We start from the raw sequence: 21,254 nt of genomic DNA, 5'->3' as shown, positions 1-21,254 counted from the left end.
AACAATGGTAGAGTGTTCCTATTCCTCCATGTCCATGCCAGCATCTGTTTTCCCCTGATTTTTTTGGTCTTAGCCATTCTGACTGTTGTGAGGTAGAATCTCAGGGTTTCATTTGCATCTCCCTGATGTTGAAAATTTCTTTAGGTACTTCTGAGCCATTTGATATTCCTTACTTGAGAATTCTTTGTTTAGATCTCTACTCCATTTCTAATATGGTTATTTGGTTCTCTAGGGTCTAACTTCTTGAGCACTTTGTATATATTGGATATTAGCCCTCTATTGGATCTATTCCCAATCTGTTGGTTGCCATTTTCTCCTATTGACAGTGATATGTGACTTATAGAAGTTTTATAATTTTGTGAGGTCCCACTTGTCTATTGTTGATATTAGAGCATAGTCATTGTTGTTTTGTGCAAGAAATTTTCATCTATGCCCATGTGTTCAAGGTTCTTCCTCACTTAATTTTTCTATTACTTTCACTGTATCTGGGTTTATATGGAGGTCTTTGATCCTCTTTGACTTGAGCTTTGTACAAGGTGATAAGAATGGATCAATTTGCATTCTTCTCTATGTTGACCTCCAGCTGAACCAGCACCATTTGTTTGAAAATGCTATCTTTTTTCCACTGAATGGTTTTAGCTCCTTTGTCAAAGATCAAGTGGCCATAGGTATTTGTTCATTTCTGCATCTTCAGTTTGATGCCGTTGATCTAACTGCCTGCCTCTGTACCAATACTATACAGTTTTTCATCACTATTTCTCTGTAATACAGCTTGAGGTTAGGGATGATGATTCCCTCGAAAGGTCTAGAAAACCCACATACACATGGAAGGGGAACAACCGTCTACTCAATGATAACTTGGTCATGAAAGAAATAAAGAAAAAAATAGAGAGTTTTAGGAATTTAAGAAAACAAAGGCCCAACATACCAAAACTTATGGGGCACAAGAAAGCAATGCTAAGAGAAAAACTCATAGCTCTGAGTGCAAAAACAAACAAACAAAAAACAAAAACAAAAATAAAAACAAAACATGGCAAGAACATACATTAGAGGCTTGACAGCACACATAAAAGCTCGAGAACCCAGAGAAGCAAATCCTCCCAAGAGGAGTAGACAGCAAGAAATAATGAAAAATCATGACTGAAATCAACCAAGTAGAAACAAGAAGAACTACACTAAATCGACTAAATCAGGAACTGGTTCTTTGAGACAATCAACAAGATAGATAAACCCTTAGCCAGACTAACCAGAGGGCACAGAGCCAGTATCCAGACTAACAAAGTCGGAAATGAAAAGGGAGACATAACAACAGAAACTAAGGAAATAAAAAAAAAAAACGGATCCTGATATTCAGCAAAACTGGAAATCTGGAGGAAATGGATAATATTCTAGACAGATACCAGATACCCAAGTCAAATCAGGATCATATAAACCTTCTAGACTGTCCCATAACCCCTAAAGAAATAGAGGTAGTCATTAAAATGTCCTAACCAAAAATGGCTTTATTGCAGAATTCTATCAGACCTTCCAAGATGACCTAATACCAATACTTTTCAAAGTATTCCACAAAATACACAGAAGGAACACTACCCAATTCCTTTCATGAAGCCACAGTTACTCTTATGCCTAAACCTCACAAAGACCCAACCAAAAAGAGAACTTTGGACCAATTTTCCTTATGAATATTGATGCAAAAATACTCAATAAAATTCTTACAAATACAATCAAAGTATACATCCAAATGGTCATCCATCATGATTAAGTTGGCTTCATCCCAGGGATGCAGAAATGGCTTAATATACAAAAAGCTTGTTTTCTTGATTTTAAACTTAGGACAGGTTCTCTAAGATGTATCTAAACCCAAAATATTAACTCTCTCATTTGATCGCAATGAAAGCAGTGCTAAGAGGGAAATAACATATCACTAAGTACCTCCATAAAACAGTTAGGAAGTTCTCATACAAGTAGTTTAAAAGTACACCTGAAACCTCTAGAAAAAAACAGAAGCAACTACACTAAAGAGAGTATAAGGCAGGAAATAATTCAAGTCAGGGGTGAAATAAAAAAATGGACAAACACTTAAGCAAACTAATCAAAAGATAAAAAGAAAGTGTTCAAATAAACCATATCATAACTGAAAAGGAAACATAACCACAAAGAGTGAGGAAATTAAGAGAATTATTAGCTCTTACTTCAAAAGATTGCACTCCACAAAATTGGGAAATCTTAATGAAATGGAGAATTTTCTGTACACATATTACTTACCAAGGTTAAATTAGGATGAAGTAAAACTATTTAAAGAGAAAGTCATTAATATCTCCCAACCAAAAAAATTCTCAGGGTCATTTTTTTAGTGCATAACTCTACCATACTTTCAAAAAAGGCACTAATATTTATACTTTATAAACTATTCCTCATAATAGAAACAGAAGGAATACAGCCAAACTCATTCTATGATTTTATATTCACCATGATACTAAAACCAGACGAGTTAACAAAAAATGAGAATGTCAATCTGATGTCTTTTATGAACATTCATGTCAAAATACTCCATAAAATACTCATAAACCAAAATATCATCTCTCCTGTTCAAGTAAGCTTCATCACAGCGATGGAGAGATATTTCAATATATGAAATTCATCAACTTAATCCACCAAATAAACAAAACATCCACCCTCCCAAATCACACAATTAATTCAGTGTATGCTGAAAAACCTTTGACAGAATCCAGTACCCCATCATGAAAAAGTGTTAGAAATATCTGAGACACAATGCATATTTCTAAACATAATCAAAGTACTATATAGCAATCAAATAGTCAATTTCAAGTTAAGTGGAGAGAAGCTTAAAGCAACTGCAGTAAATTGGGACATGACAAAGCTCCCAACTATCTCTCTATCTATTTAATACATTGATTGATATTCTAGCCAGAAAAATGAGGCAACTAATGTAGAACAGTAGGCTATAAATCGAAAAAGTCTATCACTATTTGCAGATGACATGATACACTACATAACCAAACAAAAATTTTCTACCAGAGAACATTTACAGCTCATAAAAAGCTTTAGCAAAGAAATTGGATACAAAATGAACTCAAAGAAATCAGTAGCCTCATTTATATATATATATATATATATTAGATAAACAACCTTGTTTACAATAGCCATAAATAATATAAAATATTTTAGTGTAACTCTAAGCAAGCAAGTGAAAAATCTATATGACAAGAAGATCAAGTCCCTGAAGAAAGAAATTGAATATGGTATCAGAAGGTGGAAAGCTTTTTCATGCTCACATATAGACAGGGTTAACATAGGGAAAATGGCCATTTTACCAAAGCAATCTACAGATTCAATGCAATTCCCATCAAGACTCCAATAAAATTGTTATACAACTTTATAGAGCAATTCTCAAGTTCATACGGGAAAATAAAAATCTCAGCATAGCCAAAACAATCCTAATCAATAAAGATTTTCAGAGGGAATCATCATTCCTGATCTCAAGCCATACTACCAAGCAATATTGATAAAAATGCATAGTACTGGTAACAGACAAGCTGATCATGGATTCAAACTGGAGCCCCAGAAGTAAACCCACACATGTATGGGCACTTGATTTTTGATAAACAAATGAAAACCACACAATTAAAAAAAGAAAGCATCTTCAACAAATGATGCTGGGCTAACTGGATGTCAGCATATACAAGAATGCAAGTAGACCTATGTTCATCACCCTGCACAAAACTTAAATCCTAATGGATCTAAGACCTCAACATAAAACTAGATACACTATACCATATAGAATAGAAAGTGGGAAATATCCTTGAACATATTCCTTCAGGAGATAATATATTGAACAGAACACCAATGATCAGATCAACAATTGATACAAGGGACCAATTGAAAGAACAAATCTTACATAAGTCAAAGGACACTATCGATAGGAAAAAACAATAGCCTATAGATTTGAAAATGTTCTTCACTGATCATCCATCTGACAGAGAGCTAATTTCTAAAATCTACAAAGAATTTAATAAGGTAGATACCAACAACCCAAATAACCCAATTAAAAAATGTGTGGCACAGAGCAAAAAAGAGAATTTTCAACATAGAAATTTCAAATGGATGAGAAACACTTAAAGGAATACTGAAAGTCCTTACTTACCAGTGAAATGCATATCAAAACAACTCTGAGATTCCAACTTACACCTGTCAGAATTTGTAAGTTCAAAAGCTCAAGTGATATTATATGCTAGAATATGGAGCAAGGTGAATACTCCTCCATTAATGGTAGGAGTGCAAACTGCTATGGAAGTCAAGTTGACCATTTCTCAGAAACCTGGGAATAGTTCCTACCTAAACCTCTACCAATATCCTGGTCATATAACTAAAAGGTATTCCTTCACCTCATAAAGTTCTTTGCTCAACTATGTTCATAGAAGAGCTATTTATAATAAACAGAATTGGGAAACAACCTAGATGACCCTCAGTTGAATAATGGAAAAAAAAGATGTAGTACATCTACACAATGGAATGCTATTCATCTATTAGAAACGAAGACATCATGAATTTTGCTAGCAAATGGAGTAAACTTTAGAATGTCATCCTGAATTAGGTGAACCAGTACTAAAAGGATGTTCATGCAACATATTCACTTGTTGAATATTAGCTATAAAATACAGGATTAACACATTCTGCTAGACAGTCCCAAATAAGCTAAATAAGAAAGAAGGCACAGGGGAGAATGCTCGAATGTCACTTTAAAAGGAGGAATAAAATAGTTATAAGAGGCAGAGGGAGGGAAGAGACTAGATGGGATAGAGAAAGGGGATGGAAATGGAGACGGGCTGGTTCAGGATCAAGTGTTGGGCATGACAGGAGAAATTGCCAGATGGTCATGAGAATGAGAAAAAATCTGGAACTTATGGGGCTTGGGAGATAAGCAACCTTTCCAGGAAGATACAGAGACCTAGTATCAAGCAAGAGCCCAAGAATCAATGGGGGTGTTCTTGGCTGCTTCTCATAGTATTGGAGATATAGAAGAGGCTACCTGCTATTCTGAGCAGGAACACCAGTGGAGTGATAGGGATACAAACCTACCTATAAATCTTTCCACCCAAATGTATCCTTTCTACAAGAAATATAGATAGAGAGGGATTGAGCTGACACTGTGGGAATGGCCAACTAATAACTGGCCCAACTTGAGATCTATTCCATGGGTAACACCAATCTATGACATTACTAATGATACTCTGTTATGCTTATAGACAGGTGTCTAGCATGGCTGTCTTCTGAGAGGATCAACTTAGCAGCTGACATAGTCAAATAGTGAATGAAACTTGGGAACCCTCATGGAAAAACAAGAGGAATGATTGTGGGACCTAAGGAACTTAACAGGAACACCAATGAGGCCAAATGTCCTGCAACCTTGGGACTTTCAGAGTCCAAACTACCAACCAAAGAATATACACAGGCTGGACCTCGCTTCCCTGCACATATTTAACACAAGTACAGTTCGGTGTTCTTATGGGTCCAAAACTATTGGTATAGGAGCTATCCCAAATGCTGTTGCCTGTCAGTAGGATATGTTCTAACTGTGCTGCCATGCCTGGTCTCAGTGGGAGAAGAGCCTACTTCTGCAGAGACTTGTTATGCCAGGGTGAGTGGACATGTGTGTATGTGTGTGGGAGTACCCAATCAGATGAAAAGGGGAGGAGGAATGGGAGCATGATTGTAGGAGGGGTGACTGGGGAGGGGCGAGTGAGCAGGACATAAAGTAAGTAAAATTAAAAAAAAAACCAAAAGTTTAAAAAAATGACAGTAGTATATAGTACACAGTCCACAAACATGATTCCATTATCACAGAGAATTATGTCTCATCAGGGAGTATGATGTAAATAACATCACTTACTACAAATGTCATTAAAAGTGATTAATGTTTCACTTTTCCTCTCAAACCAATTTCCTCCTCTGAGGAAACTAATATCAAAATTATAGAGTTTATTTTCAGTAACTCTAAAACCTGTAAGTTACCTTTTTAAATCTTAAGTGCATTTCATATTAGCTATCCTTACTGTTACTTGTCATAACTCTGAATCACTTTTAATCATTCATTAAAAGTAAAAATTTTGTTTTAATATATCTAGAGATTACTGCATTTTAAATTCACGTAACACATGGCTTATTCTAGCCATACACACAGGAATACGCAGTTTGAATTCAGTGCCTTCATTCTCTTGTATATTATTTTTGCAAATTATGGACAGAAATCTTTTTTTGTCAACAGGTATCTATGCTGCAAGCAGCCACAACTATTATATGGAAGAGGTATTTCCATGAATCTATCATTTTCTTTTTGTTATCAATAGCAAAGTAGAACCTTCTAAGTCTTAGAGCAAAGTGAAGAGATAGATTACTACTGTAGCCATCACAGTGCAAGCTGCAGCAAGGATTCTGATAAAAGTAGCCTAAGGGTACTTTATCCATATTTAGCTGGTATGACATTATTGGGAGGATATATGTGTGTTTTTATGATTATATATATATATATATATATATTTGTATATACCATTTTGGATAGAAAGGTGGATAATTTTAATTTTATAACTGCATAATATAATCCTAAAATTAAGTAATTCTAAAATTAAGTTTGATTAAATAATAAAATTAGGATGAGAACAATGGTAAATAGTCCCCTATAGTGAACCATTTACTGATATTATTAGATAATTATCAGAAATTTAATGCATTTTCAGTCTAAAACTCTGTCATTTCCATATAAACAAGTATGACTATATTACAGAACACAACTGTGACAGTCCACAAGGCTCCTCTGCCCAGAAGCCTAGAAGCTGCCCTGGCCACTAAAGGCTTGCATCACTTCAGGCACACTAACTGATCAGTTATGATCTATTTACCCTGTTAATAAGCCTAATCATTCTGCACTACCAAGTGTAAGTATTTATACTTAAACATTAGATTATGAAACCTGTGCAAAACATACTCAACTAAAAGCTAACATTTGTTATCCTAGTAATGGTATCAGGAAAGGAATGCATGCACTTCTGAACAATTGTGTCTTTTCTGTTAAGGATAATCACTGTCTTTAATTTTTTGTCTATCATTTCTTTTTTCTTAAAAACAAAATGCATATGGTTGTACTTTTACATTTCTTTTTTTTTTCATCTTTTGTTTTTTCATCTTTATTAACTTGGGTATTTCTTATTTACATTTACATGGTTTCCGGGCCAACATCCCCCTAACCCCTCCACCTCCCCTTCTATATGGGTGTTCCCCTCCCCATCCTCCCCCCATTACCACCTTCCCCCCAACAATCACATTCACTGGGGGTTCAGTCTTGGCAGGACCAAGGGCTTCCCCTTCCACTGGTGCTCTTACTAGGCTATTCATTGTTACCTATGCAGTTGGAGCCCAGGGTCAGTCCAAGTATAGTCTTTGGGCAGTGGCTTAGTCCCTGGAAGCTCTGGTTGGTTGGCATTGTTGTTCATATGGGGTCTCAAGCCCCTTCAAGCTCTTTCAGTCCTTTTTCTAATTCCTTCAATGGGGGTGCCATTCTCAGTGGTTTAATGATGGCATTCGCCTATGTATTTCCTGTATTCTGGCTGTGTCTCTCAGGAGAGATCTACATCCTGTTCCTGTCAGCCTGCACTTCTTTGCTTCATCCATCTTATCTAGTTTGGTGGCTGTATATGTATGGGCCACATGTGGGGCAGGCTCTGAATGGGTGTTCCTTCTGTCTCTGAACCAAACTTTGCCTCCCTATTCCCTCCCAAGGGTATTCTTGTTCCAATTTAAAGAAGGAGTAAAGCATTCACATTTTGGTCCTCCTTGAGTTTCATGTGTTCTGTGCATCTAGGGTAATTCGAGCATTGGGGCTAATATCCACTTATCAATGAGTGCATACCATGTGTGTTTTTCTGTGATTAGGTTACCTCACTCAGCATCATATTTTGCAGTTCCATCCTTTTGCCTATGAATTTCATAAATTCATTGTTTTTGATAAATGAGTAGTATCCATTGTGTAGATGTACCACATTTTCTGCATCCATTCCTCTGTTGAAGGGCATCTGGGTTCTTTCCAGCTTCTGGCTATTATAAAAAAGGCTGCTATGAACATAGTGGAGCACATGTCTCTTTTATATGTTGGGGCATCTTTTGGGTATATGCCCAAGAGAGGTATAGCTGGATCCTCAGGCAGTTCAATGTCCAATTTTCTGAGGAACCTCCAGACTGATTTCCAGAATGGTTGTACCAGTCTGCATTAATAAAGTTTTTTAAAATATGAATTTTGTGTTTACAGAATTCCCTCATTTTTGAAATTTTCAACAGTTCCGTCTTGTTTTTCTTGAACACGGTAAAATATCTATGTTTCATCCATGAATAAGGACCAAAATAAAGAAACTCCAAGTTTTTCATTTATTTGTTTTGATTTTTATTATCCTCCTCATTTAAGGAATCTCTAGGAGGCAATGACATACTACTAAATGCATATAAAACAAATCAAAACAAAACTGGAGAGATCTCATACTAGTAATAGGTATTAATGGCATATCAGAAAGTTCAAAAAGCAATACAAAAAAATCACACCTAAAATGAGTAAGTGGCAAAAAAAAATCACCTTGGGATTAACATAAAGTAGAAACAAATGAAGCAACAAAAAGAATCAATGTCTTAGTTATGGTTTTATTGCTGTGAAGAAACACTATGACAACTTAATTATGTTGAATTACAATTCAGAGGGTTAGTTCATTATCCTTATGGTGAAAAGCAAGGTGTTATGCCGGCAGACATAATCCTGGAAATGTAGCTGAGGGTTCTACATCTGGACCCATGGGCAGCAGGAAGTGGCAATGACACAGTGCCCAGGCTTCAGCTTCTCAGATCTCAAATCTCATCCCAAAGTTTATGACTCCTCCATTAAAGTAACAGCTACTCCAACAAAGCATTATGCCCTAAAGAAGGCTAGAGGCTCCATTTTCACTCAAACTACCACAGCATCTATATCTGGTTTTTGTTATTGTTGTTTGGGTTTAGGGTTTTTGTTTTGTTTTGTTTTTAATGTGTGTGCCTTTTCTTTGTATCGTTTTCTTTTGTTTTTTGTTTTTTTTTTTTGCATTATACTGATGTACTAGTATTTGTTTTGTCTTACACTTTATTTGATTTCATTTTATTAACCATTAGAAGACTGTTAGAATGAGAGAAGAAGGAGATGGATCTGGATGAAAGGGAAAATGAAGGTGAAACAAGAAGTAGAGAGGGGTAACTATAATCAGGAAATATGTGAAAAATATATTCAATAAAGGGAAGAAAATGTGGTATATGTATTTATCTGTGTACACTTCTGTGTGCTTGTGTATTTGTATATAATTTTCAGTTATTTTATCAGTTCTTTTCCTCTAGAGTACCATGACAAATATGTGTTCCTTTTATATTCAAATATGAAAAAAACTTGTGATGTAACTTTCCTTACAGCTTCCTTTATCTGTTTGTTTCTAAGACTATAGATTATAGGGTTTAAGAATGGTGGAATCATGGTATAAAATACGGAAATAGTCATCTCCTGAACTACTTCAAAGGTTACTACTGGAGGTCTTAGATACATATAGGCAGCAGAAATAAGAAAGACAGACACCACAACAATGTGAGGAACACAGGTTGAAAAGGCTTTCCCTCTTTCTCCTTTGATGGGAATCTTCAACACAGTAGATAATATGCGGATATATGATATGGCAATAAACACAAAGCAGCTACCACTGAGTCCAATGTCAGTCAGAAGTATTAAGAGTTTGTTGTTGAAGGTGTCAGAGCAAGAAAGCCTCAGCAAAGCAGGCATATCACAAAAGAACTGAGGGACTACATTAGAGTGACAGAAGGACAACTGGAATGTTTTGAAAGTATGCACACTTGCAAGGACAAGAGAGCTAAGTAGGGAAGCCAGTGTCATCTGAATACAGAACTGGTGGTTCATGATCACAGGATAGAGGAGAGGCTTGCAGATGGCCACATAGCGGTCCTGGGCCATGATGGCAAGAAACAGAGTCTCCACACATGCACAAAATAAGAAGAAAAAGATCTGTGCTGCACACCCTCCCAGAGAAATATTTCTGTGGTCAATGAGAGAGTTAACACAGGTACTGGGGACAGTGATGGAAATATAACACATGTCTAAAATAGACAAGTTCCTGAGGAAGAAGTACATGGGAGTATTCAGCGTCTGGTCAAGTGTAATAGCAATGATAATAGTAAGGTTCCCTAACAGGCTGCCCAGGTACACCAGCAGGAACAGGACACTGAGTAGGATTCTGAGCTCCCAAGTCTCAGAAAAAACCTCCAGGAGGAACTCGGTCACTAAGGTGGAATTAGCCATCATTTCAAAGTGCAAGTTTTCTGGAAAAAAGGACAGAGAATAATTTAATCAATAGATCACTAGCATATACCTCAAAACTGTTTTCTAAAATTGCCCTTTATATGTGAAATATAAATCATGTTTCCTTGTCTTACATACACATTTTAAACATGCTTAGTTGATAATACACATAGTTGTACCTGTCTGTGTAATTGTATGTTATGATGATAAGCATTTATAATTAGTTTCCATAATAATAACTCTCTTAAATCCATTAATTTAATAAATATTAAGTTGATTAATATGTGACATTTTCCTCTTCCAGATAAAGTATTTGCATCAACTACAAACACCCAAAGAAATTTAGCATGTGGAAAGTATTTTTAAAATTGTGCATAAATATTTATCATCAATATGTATTTGCATATGATATGCAGTCCTGATCTATGCTTATTTTTATATATATACATATATGTTTATATGTAATAAGTGATGAGTAAGAAAGGGAGTGACAATGAGAGACATGGACATAATGGTAATGGTTGAGAAAGAGAGAGAGATGAACATAGAAGAAGGTGGAGTTGAAAAAAATATCTCACTCACTTTTTGGAATACCTGAAACCTTCATAATAGATCATTTGCCTAGAAACTCAGACCCAGTTTAACCTAACATTCTTGAGGCACCCTTTTCTCTTCTTGGAGAATCAACACTTTTTTCTGAAAGTCACCAATACCTTAGATATCATAATCTCAAATCCTTAAAACTCACTCTGATTTATAAACAATATTTATATATATGTCCACAGTTACACTGGAATATATTTTGGCTAGTTGGGGCCTTGAGCAAAGGTAATTTATACCTAACACTCAGTATACTGCAGTGCATGACACCTTTTCTGTCCTTTGGAGTTGGTGTCTAAGCTTGACTGATGTTAATGTACACTATGGAATCTCAGACCATATTCTCCCAATAGTGATCAATATACTTTCAAATTCCCTGAATAATGCAAAAATTTATACATTCAAATTTCAGTTCTAAAATTTATAGTCAATAAATGGGTGTTAGCATGCAGAATTGAGTGGGAAATTAGAGGTAAGCACTATGAGGATTTAATCAGATAATATAACAAATTTTCTCAAATCCTCATGAAAACTCCTGAAGATACTACCTAAATAGAAAACAATAATTAATTTGAAACAAAACAGCCTAAGAGGATTTGAACAAATGAACTATTAAACAGACATAAAGCCAGTAACAACGTGATGGTAAGTGAAGGTAGCCACAGTTAGTTTTTATTCTTTCTTGAGTCAGATGTTTCAAACGTCTTATTTTGGCAGCTTCATTAACAGCAGAATAGTTAAAGAAAGCATTACCTAATGACATTAGCTAGTGAACATTACCTACTTATAATCCTTATTTGCAAAATTTATTTAATTACAAAGATGGCATTAAACTGTTATATCAAAATACAGAGGAAAAACAATATTTTTCCAAAATATTAATATGGAATAAACTGAATAGTTCATTATATCTGTACTATAGTTGAAAGATATTCTTTATGAGCACAGAATCAGAGTAAAGTGAGCTATAAAATTAAATCTAAACCAAAATTAATGTGTGAAACCTAACAAATTTCTGGCTGAATTTTCAAGATAAAAAAAGTAGTTGGTAATCAAATAAGGAAACAACATCCATTTTATCATGTCTGCAATATGCTGCAGAAAAGTAAGGTTGGTCACATATAAAGCTCAATAATAGCAATATCAGAAAAAAATATACACCATTTTTGTGTGGGTCTCTGTGTGTTTGGGGAAGTAAAGGATAAATGCCACCAGTGATTGAGCCCCTAGAATTTTACAAGTTATTTCCTATGTGCATATTGTACATTGTCAATATCTATGTAGATATTTAAAACATTATTGTTATTTATATTATTCAAAGATAAACATAAATGTTGAAGTTAGTCAATATTGTAAGCAGAAAGAATGCACAAAGTAGTATTGCATGAGGTCTTTTCAAGATTTTATGACCTCACATCTACAAAGAAACAGTTCAACTGCAGCTGAAGTATATGTTCAATAGAAGCTCTAGTAGTTTCATAGATTATTCTCTTTTGCACATCTCTCACAGTTTCTCCAAGACAGCAGAACTTATGTTAAAATGTTATAACTCAAGTCAAAGACTGCTAATCAAATAAAAAAGCAGTGCAAGAAACCAATTACAATTACAATTATCTATGCTGTCATCATCAGAATATCTCAATATAAAAGTAAACTGACAGATTTGAAAAAATAAGAAGAAATACATTAATATCAGCCTTCAATATGAACAATCGCTCAGATGAAAATCAATTTTAATAAAAATTTATAAGGGGATATTAGCCTAAAAGCTTGGAATACCTAAGAAAAAATTCACAGAACATATGAAAGAAGCCCTAGAAGAAGGAACACCCAAATTTGAATGCTCCATTCCTTCTTAAATGTGAGAACCAAATACTATGGGAGGAAATACAAGAACAAAGAGTGGAACAGGGATGGAAGAAAAGGTCATCCAGAGATGCCACACCTGGGGATCCATCCCATATGCAGCCACCAAACCCTGTTACTATTGCTGATGCCAAGAAGTGCTTGCGGACTGGAGCCAGTCAAGGGGACAGAACAAGGGGACCCCAGTGAAGGACTTAGAGAAAAGACTGAAGGAGCTGAAGGGGTTTGCAACCCCATAGGAGGAACAGCAATATCAATCAACCAAAGTCCACCAGGGCTCACAGAGACTAAAACAACAACCAATGAGTACACATGGAGGGACCCATGACTCCAACCACATTTGTAGCAGAGGATGGTATTGTCCAGCATCAATAGGAGGCAAAGTCCAAAATTCACAGAAGCACTGATGGTCCTGAAGAGTAATGTATAGAATCAAGCAACAAGTACATTACATATAAGTCTTAATAAGTTAAGAAAAATTAATAAAGAAGTTTTCTCCTTAATAAGGACAAAAACCCCAAATTCCTTTTTTTTCAACCTCAAAACTATAAATAAATGATAAAGAGGGAAAAAGATCAAGATTAACCTACAAATTATATCTATAAAATATATTGAAGAAATCAAAGAAAACTTAAAAAGATATATCAATCCACCCTCTCAAAAATATTAATTCAGAATGTTTCCTGTCAAAAAGTAATGCAGGGACAAAGAGTGGAGCAGAAACTGAACACAAGGCCATGGAGAGGCTGCCCACTTAGTGATCCATCTCATTGCACACACCAAACCCAGTCACTAGTGCTGATGTCAAGAAGTGCTTGCTGACAGGAGCCAGATGTGGATGTCCGCTGATAGGCTCTGCCAGACCCCTGCTGATACAGATGAGGATGCTTGCAGCTAACCATTGGATTGAACAAAGGGACCCCAGTGGAAGAGTTAAATAAAGGACTGAAGAGATGAAGGAGATTGCAACTGCATAGAAAGAAGAACTATATCAACTAAACTGACCCCTCAGAACTCCCAGGGACTAAACCACCAACCAAAGAGAACAAACAGAGAGATCCATGCCTCCAGCTGCATATGTAGCAGAGAATTGCCTTATCTGGCATCAATATGATGGGAGGCCCTTGGTCCTGTAGAGGCTCAGTACCCCAGCATAGGAGTTTGCTAGGGCAGTGCAGCTTGAATGAGTGTGTAGGTGGGTGGGGTGTGCCTTTCCTCAAAAACATGAGGGAAAGGAGATAGGGGTATCTGGAGGGGAAACTGGAAAGGGGGAAATCATTTGGAATATAAATGAATTAAATAACCAATAAAAGGATAATCTCTATAAAATATATGTCAAGTCAAAGGGGTACAGTATGACAATTATTAAATTCCAAAATAACTTCATGAAGATTAATATTCCTGATTAAATAATACTCGAATGAAAATAATAAATATTTTGGCTAAAATTTTTATATCAAGAAACAAAACTCAAACTCACATTTTAAACCCCAAATTAGTAAGATTAGAAAGACTATTAAGGAAGAAACACAAGATGGAGTGTTGAAAAATATTGTAAAACCATAAACTAATATAAAATAATTGAAAATATATGGTATAGGAATAAAATTATAACAAGTGATATTAAAATGATGACACAGCAACTAATGACTATTGAGAGCTGGACAGTTAGTTATCTGAAAGATGAACCCCGTCATTTATTTTCCTGGGTAAAGAGGTAAGTCCTGAGACCAGATGCACAGAAACAAAGAAATAAAGAAAATACACGGCCTCTTCAAGTTGTATTTATATAATGATGTGCATATGTATACATGTAAAAGAATAGTCAAAGACAAAGAGGCCATCATTTTGGTAGTACAATAATTTGCAATGAGGTGGAGGAAGAGAACATAGAAATAGCAAAAGTGACAAAAAGAAAAGGAGTAATGGTGTAACTTAAAAATTAATTAGAAGAATGAACAAAAGTGAGGCCACAGAAATGGAAGGAACTAATTCCAATTAATACCTGAATGCCAACAAGTTCAGTAATCATATATTAATTAATTTTGAGGGATATGCAATTATGTAGACTTTAAGCTTTCAAATAGTAATAAATCAGTGCACATGAGGAAAAAATAAGAACTTTAGTTAATAATTTTATTGTCACCCAGAATGAAGTATTTCAGGATCATATGGTTTCATGGACAAATTCCATAAAATTGAAGGAAATTTTATTTTCAAAATGATAAACATTGATAGAGTATTTTTATTAAAGTTATCAAGACCTAGTTATCAGTAAGTAAAAGTGACCACAATGAAATAAATGCAGGTTGAAGAAATTTAAACTACTGAACAAATATTTGTAGATCTTCTATGTTAGTGCATTAAATGTGTTAAACTTCTTGGTCAAATATAATTTATTTTTGCATTGGAGAAAGTTTTAACATAAGTAGGTAAAAATATTCATAAAATTATCGATGGAAAGGTGAAAATCAATTTTCAACCTCAGTATGTGCAGAAAACATTTTGTGATATTAAATACAATTCATATGCTAAATTTTCAGTCATATATAAAATGAAATATTTGTATTGTTAAATAAAATTTCCCTAAGCTTTGTCAATCCTACAAGTTCAGCAAGTAGAACAAATTGTAGCTCAAGGTTTTATATCTGAATTTGTGTCCCAACCCCTCCACTGGAAACCTTGCAGATGGCTGGTTCAAGTTCTGTATTCCACATTACTAGGTGTCTTAAGCTTGAATCAACCTTGTTGATTCATAGGAGTTTCCATTGCACTAGGTATCTACTTCTTTCCTCCAAGCCTCCTCTTTCCAATCGTCTCTCCTAGTTCTGTCTCTAGTCAGATTAGATTGCTCCTGTTCCCATCACCACTGGCCCACAGTTCACCTACCAAATCTAGTTTTTATACAGAGTAGAATTGAAACTTCTATTTCATCATTTGTCTGAACACATTATTAGGGATTCTTTTAAAAAATTTCAAGGAAAAATATGTAAAATTCAGGCATTTGCATTACTTTATTGGGCTGCTGTGCAGCTTGTTGTTATTGTTTGCTTATTTTCATTTTTGTTTTAAGATTATAATTACATTCTCCCTTACCTTTTCTCCGTCCAAGTCCTCTCATAAGTGCCTCCTTGCTCTTATTTATATCAATGACCTCTTTTTCTAGTTGTTATTGTATGCTTAAATATTTATGTATATAAAATTTTCCTAAATAATCTTATTCATTCTGTATGATTCTAGGTATTTGTTTTCAGGAATGAATATTTGGTACTAGACAATGAATTTAAAACTTCTACTAAGTCCTTTAAAAACTAGTAAGGATTAATATAATTTAAATACCATAGGCTTATGGTTTTCAAAATTAAGTATCAAGTTTAAAATTAAGCTAGTATTATTTTACTTCCTGCCAAATATGAAAATAAACGTATTGCATTCTGAGGTATTGAATGTGTATCCCAAAGCTGATTATTCATATTTGCACATTTTTAAGACTGGTGTACAAATACACATTCATTTAGTAACATTTCTTTATTCAAACAATTATAATACTTAAAAAATATTTGAGAGTATTGAGTCAAAATGATGAAGAAACACTGATTACATGGGACACATATCTCTTTTTGAGTAAACATGTCAAACTCTTTATAAACCCAGGGAAAAGAATGCATCCTCTGGGAGGCATTTAATATACTGACATTTCATATAATGAAAAACACACAATTTAATAACCAGAAAAAATTTCAATCTCTAATTGTAAATTTAAAAATTCTGTGAGATATGAACACAGGATTTAACTCATTTTTAATGTTGACCAATTAATGGTGATGAATAATAAATATGTGTAATGTTTATAAATAGTTTTATGAATCTGCCTTAAGTTTCGTTGTTTGATTTTAAACCACTAAAGGATTTTAGTCTTGGTTTTCTGTGGAAAGCATGTGTAGTTGAAATGGAATTTACAAAGTCAAGTTTAACAAGAATGAATATTCTCTTTATCAGGTAAGCGTTTTTTTAGAATTATTCCATATCCTCGATATATTAATCATAATTTATCTCTTTAAACAATGAACTGCATATGTCAGTATATTAATATATTTATAATAAAAATATCAAACACACCAAGAAAAGTCTTCAAAATTCAGAGAAAATTCTTTACAAATACTGGTAGAAGAAATAGGTAGTTCATGAGTTATATAGAACTGAATTCAGATTCTAACACCATCACAGTAGTTTACAACTGTCAATAACTCCAGCTCTAGTAGATCCAACACTCTCTTCTACCCTTCTCTAAGAATACTTTATGCAGGTGGTGTGTACACATTTATTCAGGGAAATTATCCATACACATATATTTATGAATAAATTTGCTTATATACTGATTGCTATGTAACATCAATTAAAAAGTAGATCAAAACTGTTGTGTAATACATACACAAAATATTACCATTACTTTAAAATTAGATAAAAATAGTATAAATATAAAATATAATAGCAATATATTATATTATATATGTTTTAATCCTTATGTATTTATCTCAAATTTGTTTACTTAGAGCTGTGCACATATTTTAAATATTAAACACTTAATAAGATGTTCGAACTAGAATGTATTAGGTGACATTGAAACACAATAATCAACTTTTTTTTGTTTAGTGTATTAGAGTTTAATCGGTAGACTTTGGAAAGTTGATGTCACACTTGAAATGAATTTTCTATAAAAGAGCAAGATATTTTTGTGATTGTTATTCTCTTAAAGTAATGGATGCTTAGTTACACATTTTCTTAATGAAATTACTGAACTTTTCTCAGCTGAAAGGTGAGCATTATTGTAAAACATTCAGTACATGTAATTGGAATTTCTTTTCCTTCCTAAATCTTTCAAGCTGACTAAAGCAAGGAATTATTGGGATATTCTACTATAAATAAGACTGGAAGGTCAGGGTAACATTCATGATCACAGAACACTTACCAAGGCATTGTTCATCATTCAAAATGAAAATTGATTTAAAAATATGAGAATGAAGCCTTCCAAATCAAAGACTTACATATGTTCACTCTATAATGACTAAAACCAAAAGTCATGTCTTTAAAAATTTACTATCTTGTTCTCTTTTGTATTAAATGTGGATATCCTCCTGAGTAAAAAGGCCCTGAGAACACAGCTCCTAATTAGACAAAATTCCTGTAGGGAATTTACATAGGTGATTATTTCCAAAGAACTTGTAAAAAATGGGCCTAATTAAAATTCAGGAATAAACACAGGCTAGAGGACCAGAAAAAAATGTCATCTCAGTCACCTGAAAGTGTTGGCATCATGATGGAGATAATGAAACACTGCAGAGAGCAAAGCGATAATCTCCCTCAACTCAAGTATGTGTCTGGCACCTGCAGTAAGCTCAGGACAATATCCTATATGGCTTTAACATCTTAAATATTTTTTTTAATTTTTTAATTGGATATTTTATGTATTTACATTACAGATGTTATCCTCCTCTCCTATCTTTCCTCCTCCCTCCAATCAATCTCTATGTCTCCACTTTCTATTCCACTGTCCTCTTCAGAATGCTGTTAAGCTATAAGAGACTCTAAAAGCAGAATGACAATCATAGTTTTTAACAAGCCATGTATACAAAATTAAATTCCTAAGCATTGCAGAAAAGACAATTAACTGTTATAATAGGGGTATAGGTGGCATTGGAACACAATATCCACCTTTTTCTTTTTATTTCTGCTACATATGTACAAAATGGCTTAGGTTCAGACCATTTATTGAATTACTTTTCTTAAGCACACACAGGCACACAAATTATTTGGATTCATTAAAGGAAGTTCCAATTTCCTTTAATACCACAGAATTTCTAAACACATAACAAAATCATTCCATTTAACTGTTCACTAAGATATCTGATGCCTAGGTCAGGCTGCTATCAGATTTCTAAACTTACGATGTGAAGAACTGTATTGAGATCAACATAATACACTGATCTCAATTTTTATACTATTAGTTTTAAATGTTGTAAAGCTTGTCTTGTGAATTTAAAAAATGTTCAACATGAACTTATTTTGTCACATTTTGCATCTCGAAAATGGTACATGTGTATGTCATTAGTCAATGAATTATAAGTTCTTTGATACTTCACTAAATGATTAACAAAGCTATCTATTCAGTGCCCACCTTTGGAAGAGCATACATGTTTTTCACCTTTCCTTAGCATTTTTTTTAATTTTTTTATTTACATTTCAAAAGTTATTCACTTTTCCTGATTCTCGGATATAAGATCTGAATCCTACCCCCTTCCCCTTCTTCTTTGAGGGTGTTTCCCTCCCCTTCCACCTTCCCCATCAGCCCCTCCCCTGATATTCCCCTATACTTGGGGTCCAAACTGGGCAACACTAAGGGATTCTCCTTCCATTGTTACCCAACAATGCCTTCCTCTGTTAAATATGCAGTTGGAGCCATGAGTCAGTCCACGTATAGTCTTTGGGCAGTGTTTTAGTCTCTGGAACCTCTGGTTGGTTGGCTTTGTTGTTATTATGTGGCTGAAAGCCCCTTCAGATCTTTAAATCCTTTCTCTGATTCTTCTAACCTGTTCTCAGTTCAATGGTTTGCTGCTAGCATTCGTCTCTGTATTTGACATGCTCTGAGTCTGTCTCTCAGGAAAGATCTATATCCAGTCCTTGTCAACATGCACTTCTTTAGCTTCATCAATATTATTTAGTCTTGGTGGCTGTATATACATGGGCCACATGTGGGGCAGGCTCTGAATGGCTGTTACTTTAGACTCTATTCTGAACTTTGCCTCCAGATCAACTTCTATGGATGTTTTTGTTCCCTCTTTTAAGAAAGAGTGAAACAACCACATTTGAGTCATCCTTCTTCTTGAGCTTCATGGGGTCTATAGATTGCATCTTGGGTAATTCAAGCTTTTGGGCTAATATCCACTTATCAGTGAGTACACACCATGTTTGTTTTACTCTGATTGGGTTACCTCACTCAGGATGATATTTTCTAGTTCAATCTATTTGCCTATGAATTTCATGAAGTCATTGTTTTTGACAGGTGAGTTGTACTCCATTTTGCAGATGTACACCACTTTCTAAATCCATTCCTTTGTTGAAGGGCATCTGGGTTCTTTCTAGCTCCTGGCTAACATAAATAAGGCTGGTATGAACATAGTAGAGCATGTGTCTTTGTTGTATGTTGGAGCAACTTTTGACTATGTGTCCAGGAGAGGTATAGCTGGGTTCTCATGTACTGCAATGTGTAATTTTCAGAGGAACCTCCAGACTGATTTCCAGAGTAGATGTACAGGTTTGCAATCCCACCAAAAATGGAGGACTATTCCTTTTCTCCACATCCTTGCCAGCATCTGTTGTCATCTGATTTTTTAATTTTATTTTAGCCATTCTAATATGAGGTGGAATCTCAGTGTTATTTTGATTTGCATTTCCCTGATGACCAAGGATGTTGAGCATTTCTTTAGGTACAATTACCCATTCTGTAGTCCTCAGCTGAGATTCCTTCTTTAGCTCTGTACCCTAATTCTTATTTGAATTATTTGACTCTTGGTAGTCTGACTTTCTTGAGTTCTTTGTATATGTTGAATATTAGCCTTCTATGAGATGTAGGATTGTTAAGGATATTTTCCCAATCTCTTGTTTGCTGTTTGGTCCAAATGAGAGTGTCCTTTGCCTTAGAGAAGCTTTGCAATTTATAAGGTTCCATTTGTCGGTTCTTGATCTCATAGCATAAGACATTTTTATTCTATTCAGGAAATTTCCCCCAGTGCCCATGTGTTCCAGGCTCTTCCCCACTTTTTTTCTATTAGTTTGAGTGTATATGTTTTGATGTGGAGGTCCTTGATCAACTTGGAGTGAAGCTTTGTAACAGGCAATTAAATTTTATTGATTTGCATTCTTCTAAATGATGATCTCCAGTTGAACCAGCAACATTTGTTGAAAATGCTGTTTTTTTTCTACTGGATGGTTTTAGCTCCTTTGTCAAAAAACAAGTGACAATAGGTGTGTGGGTTCATTTCTGGGTCTTCAATTCTTTTTCACTGATCTACTTGACTGTCTCTGTGCCAATACTATACAAGATTTATCACTGTTGCTCTATAATATTAATGAAGTTCAGGGATGATATAACCCCAGAAGTTCTTTTATTATTGAGTAGAGTTTTCACTATTCAAGGTTTTTTGTTATTCCAAATGAATCTGTAAATTGTTCTTCCTAACTTTATGAAGAATTGAGTTGATAAATTGGTGGGGATTGCAATGAATTGGTTGATTGCTTTTGGGAAAATGGCCATTTTTAATATATTCACCCTGTCAATACATGAGCATGGAAGTTCTGTTCATCATCTGAGATATTCTTCACTATCTTTTTTTAGAGACTTGAA

The 21,254-nt window shown here is 34.5% G+C and overlaps 1 protein-coding gene across 1 annotated transcript; it reads right to left on the bottom strand.

Moving 5' to 3' along the window:
- Positions 1-9,394: 9,394 nt before the first annotated feature.
- Positions 9,395-10,390, bottom strand: LOC116894249 (olfactory receptor 14C36-like). The gene has a single exon (XM_032895955.1). It carries the CDS (start codon positions 10,388-10,390, stop codon positions 9,395-9,397), a length of 996 nt encoding a protein of 331 aa, XP_032751846.1.
- Between the last annotated feature and the right edge of the window lie 10,864 nt (positions 10,391-21,254).

This window comes from Rattus rattus, chromosome 2 (genome assembly GCF_011064425.1).
Source record: "Rattus rattus isolate New Zealand chromosome 2, Rrattus_CSIRO_v1, whole genome shotgun sequence".
Lineage (NCBI taxonomy): Eukaryota > Metazoa > Chordata > Mammalia > Rodentia > Muridae > Rattus > Rattus rattus.
The sequence above is the reverse complement of the archived record's forward strand: the minus strand, read 5'-3'. Positions and strand labels throughout refer to the sequence as shown.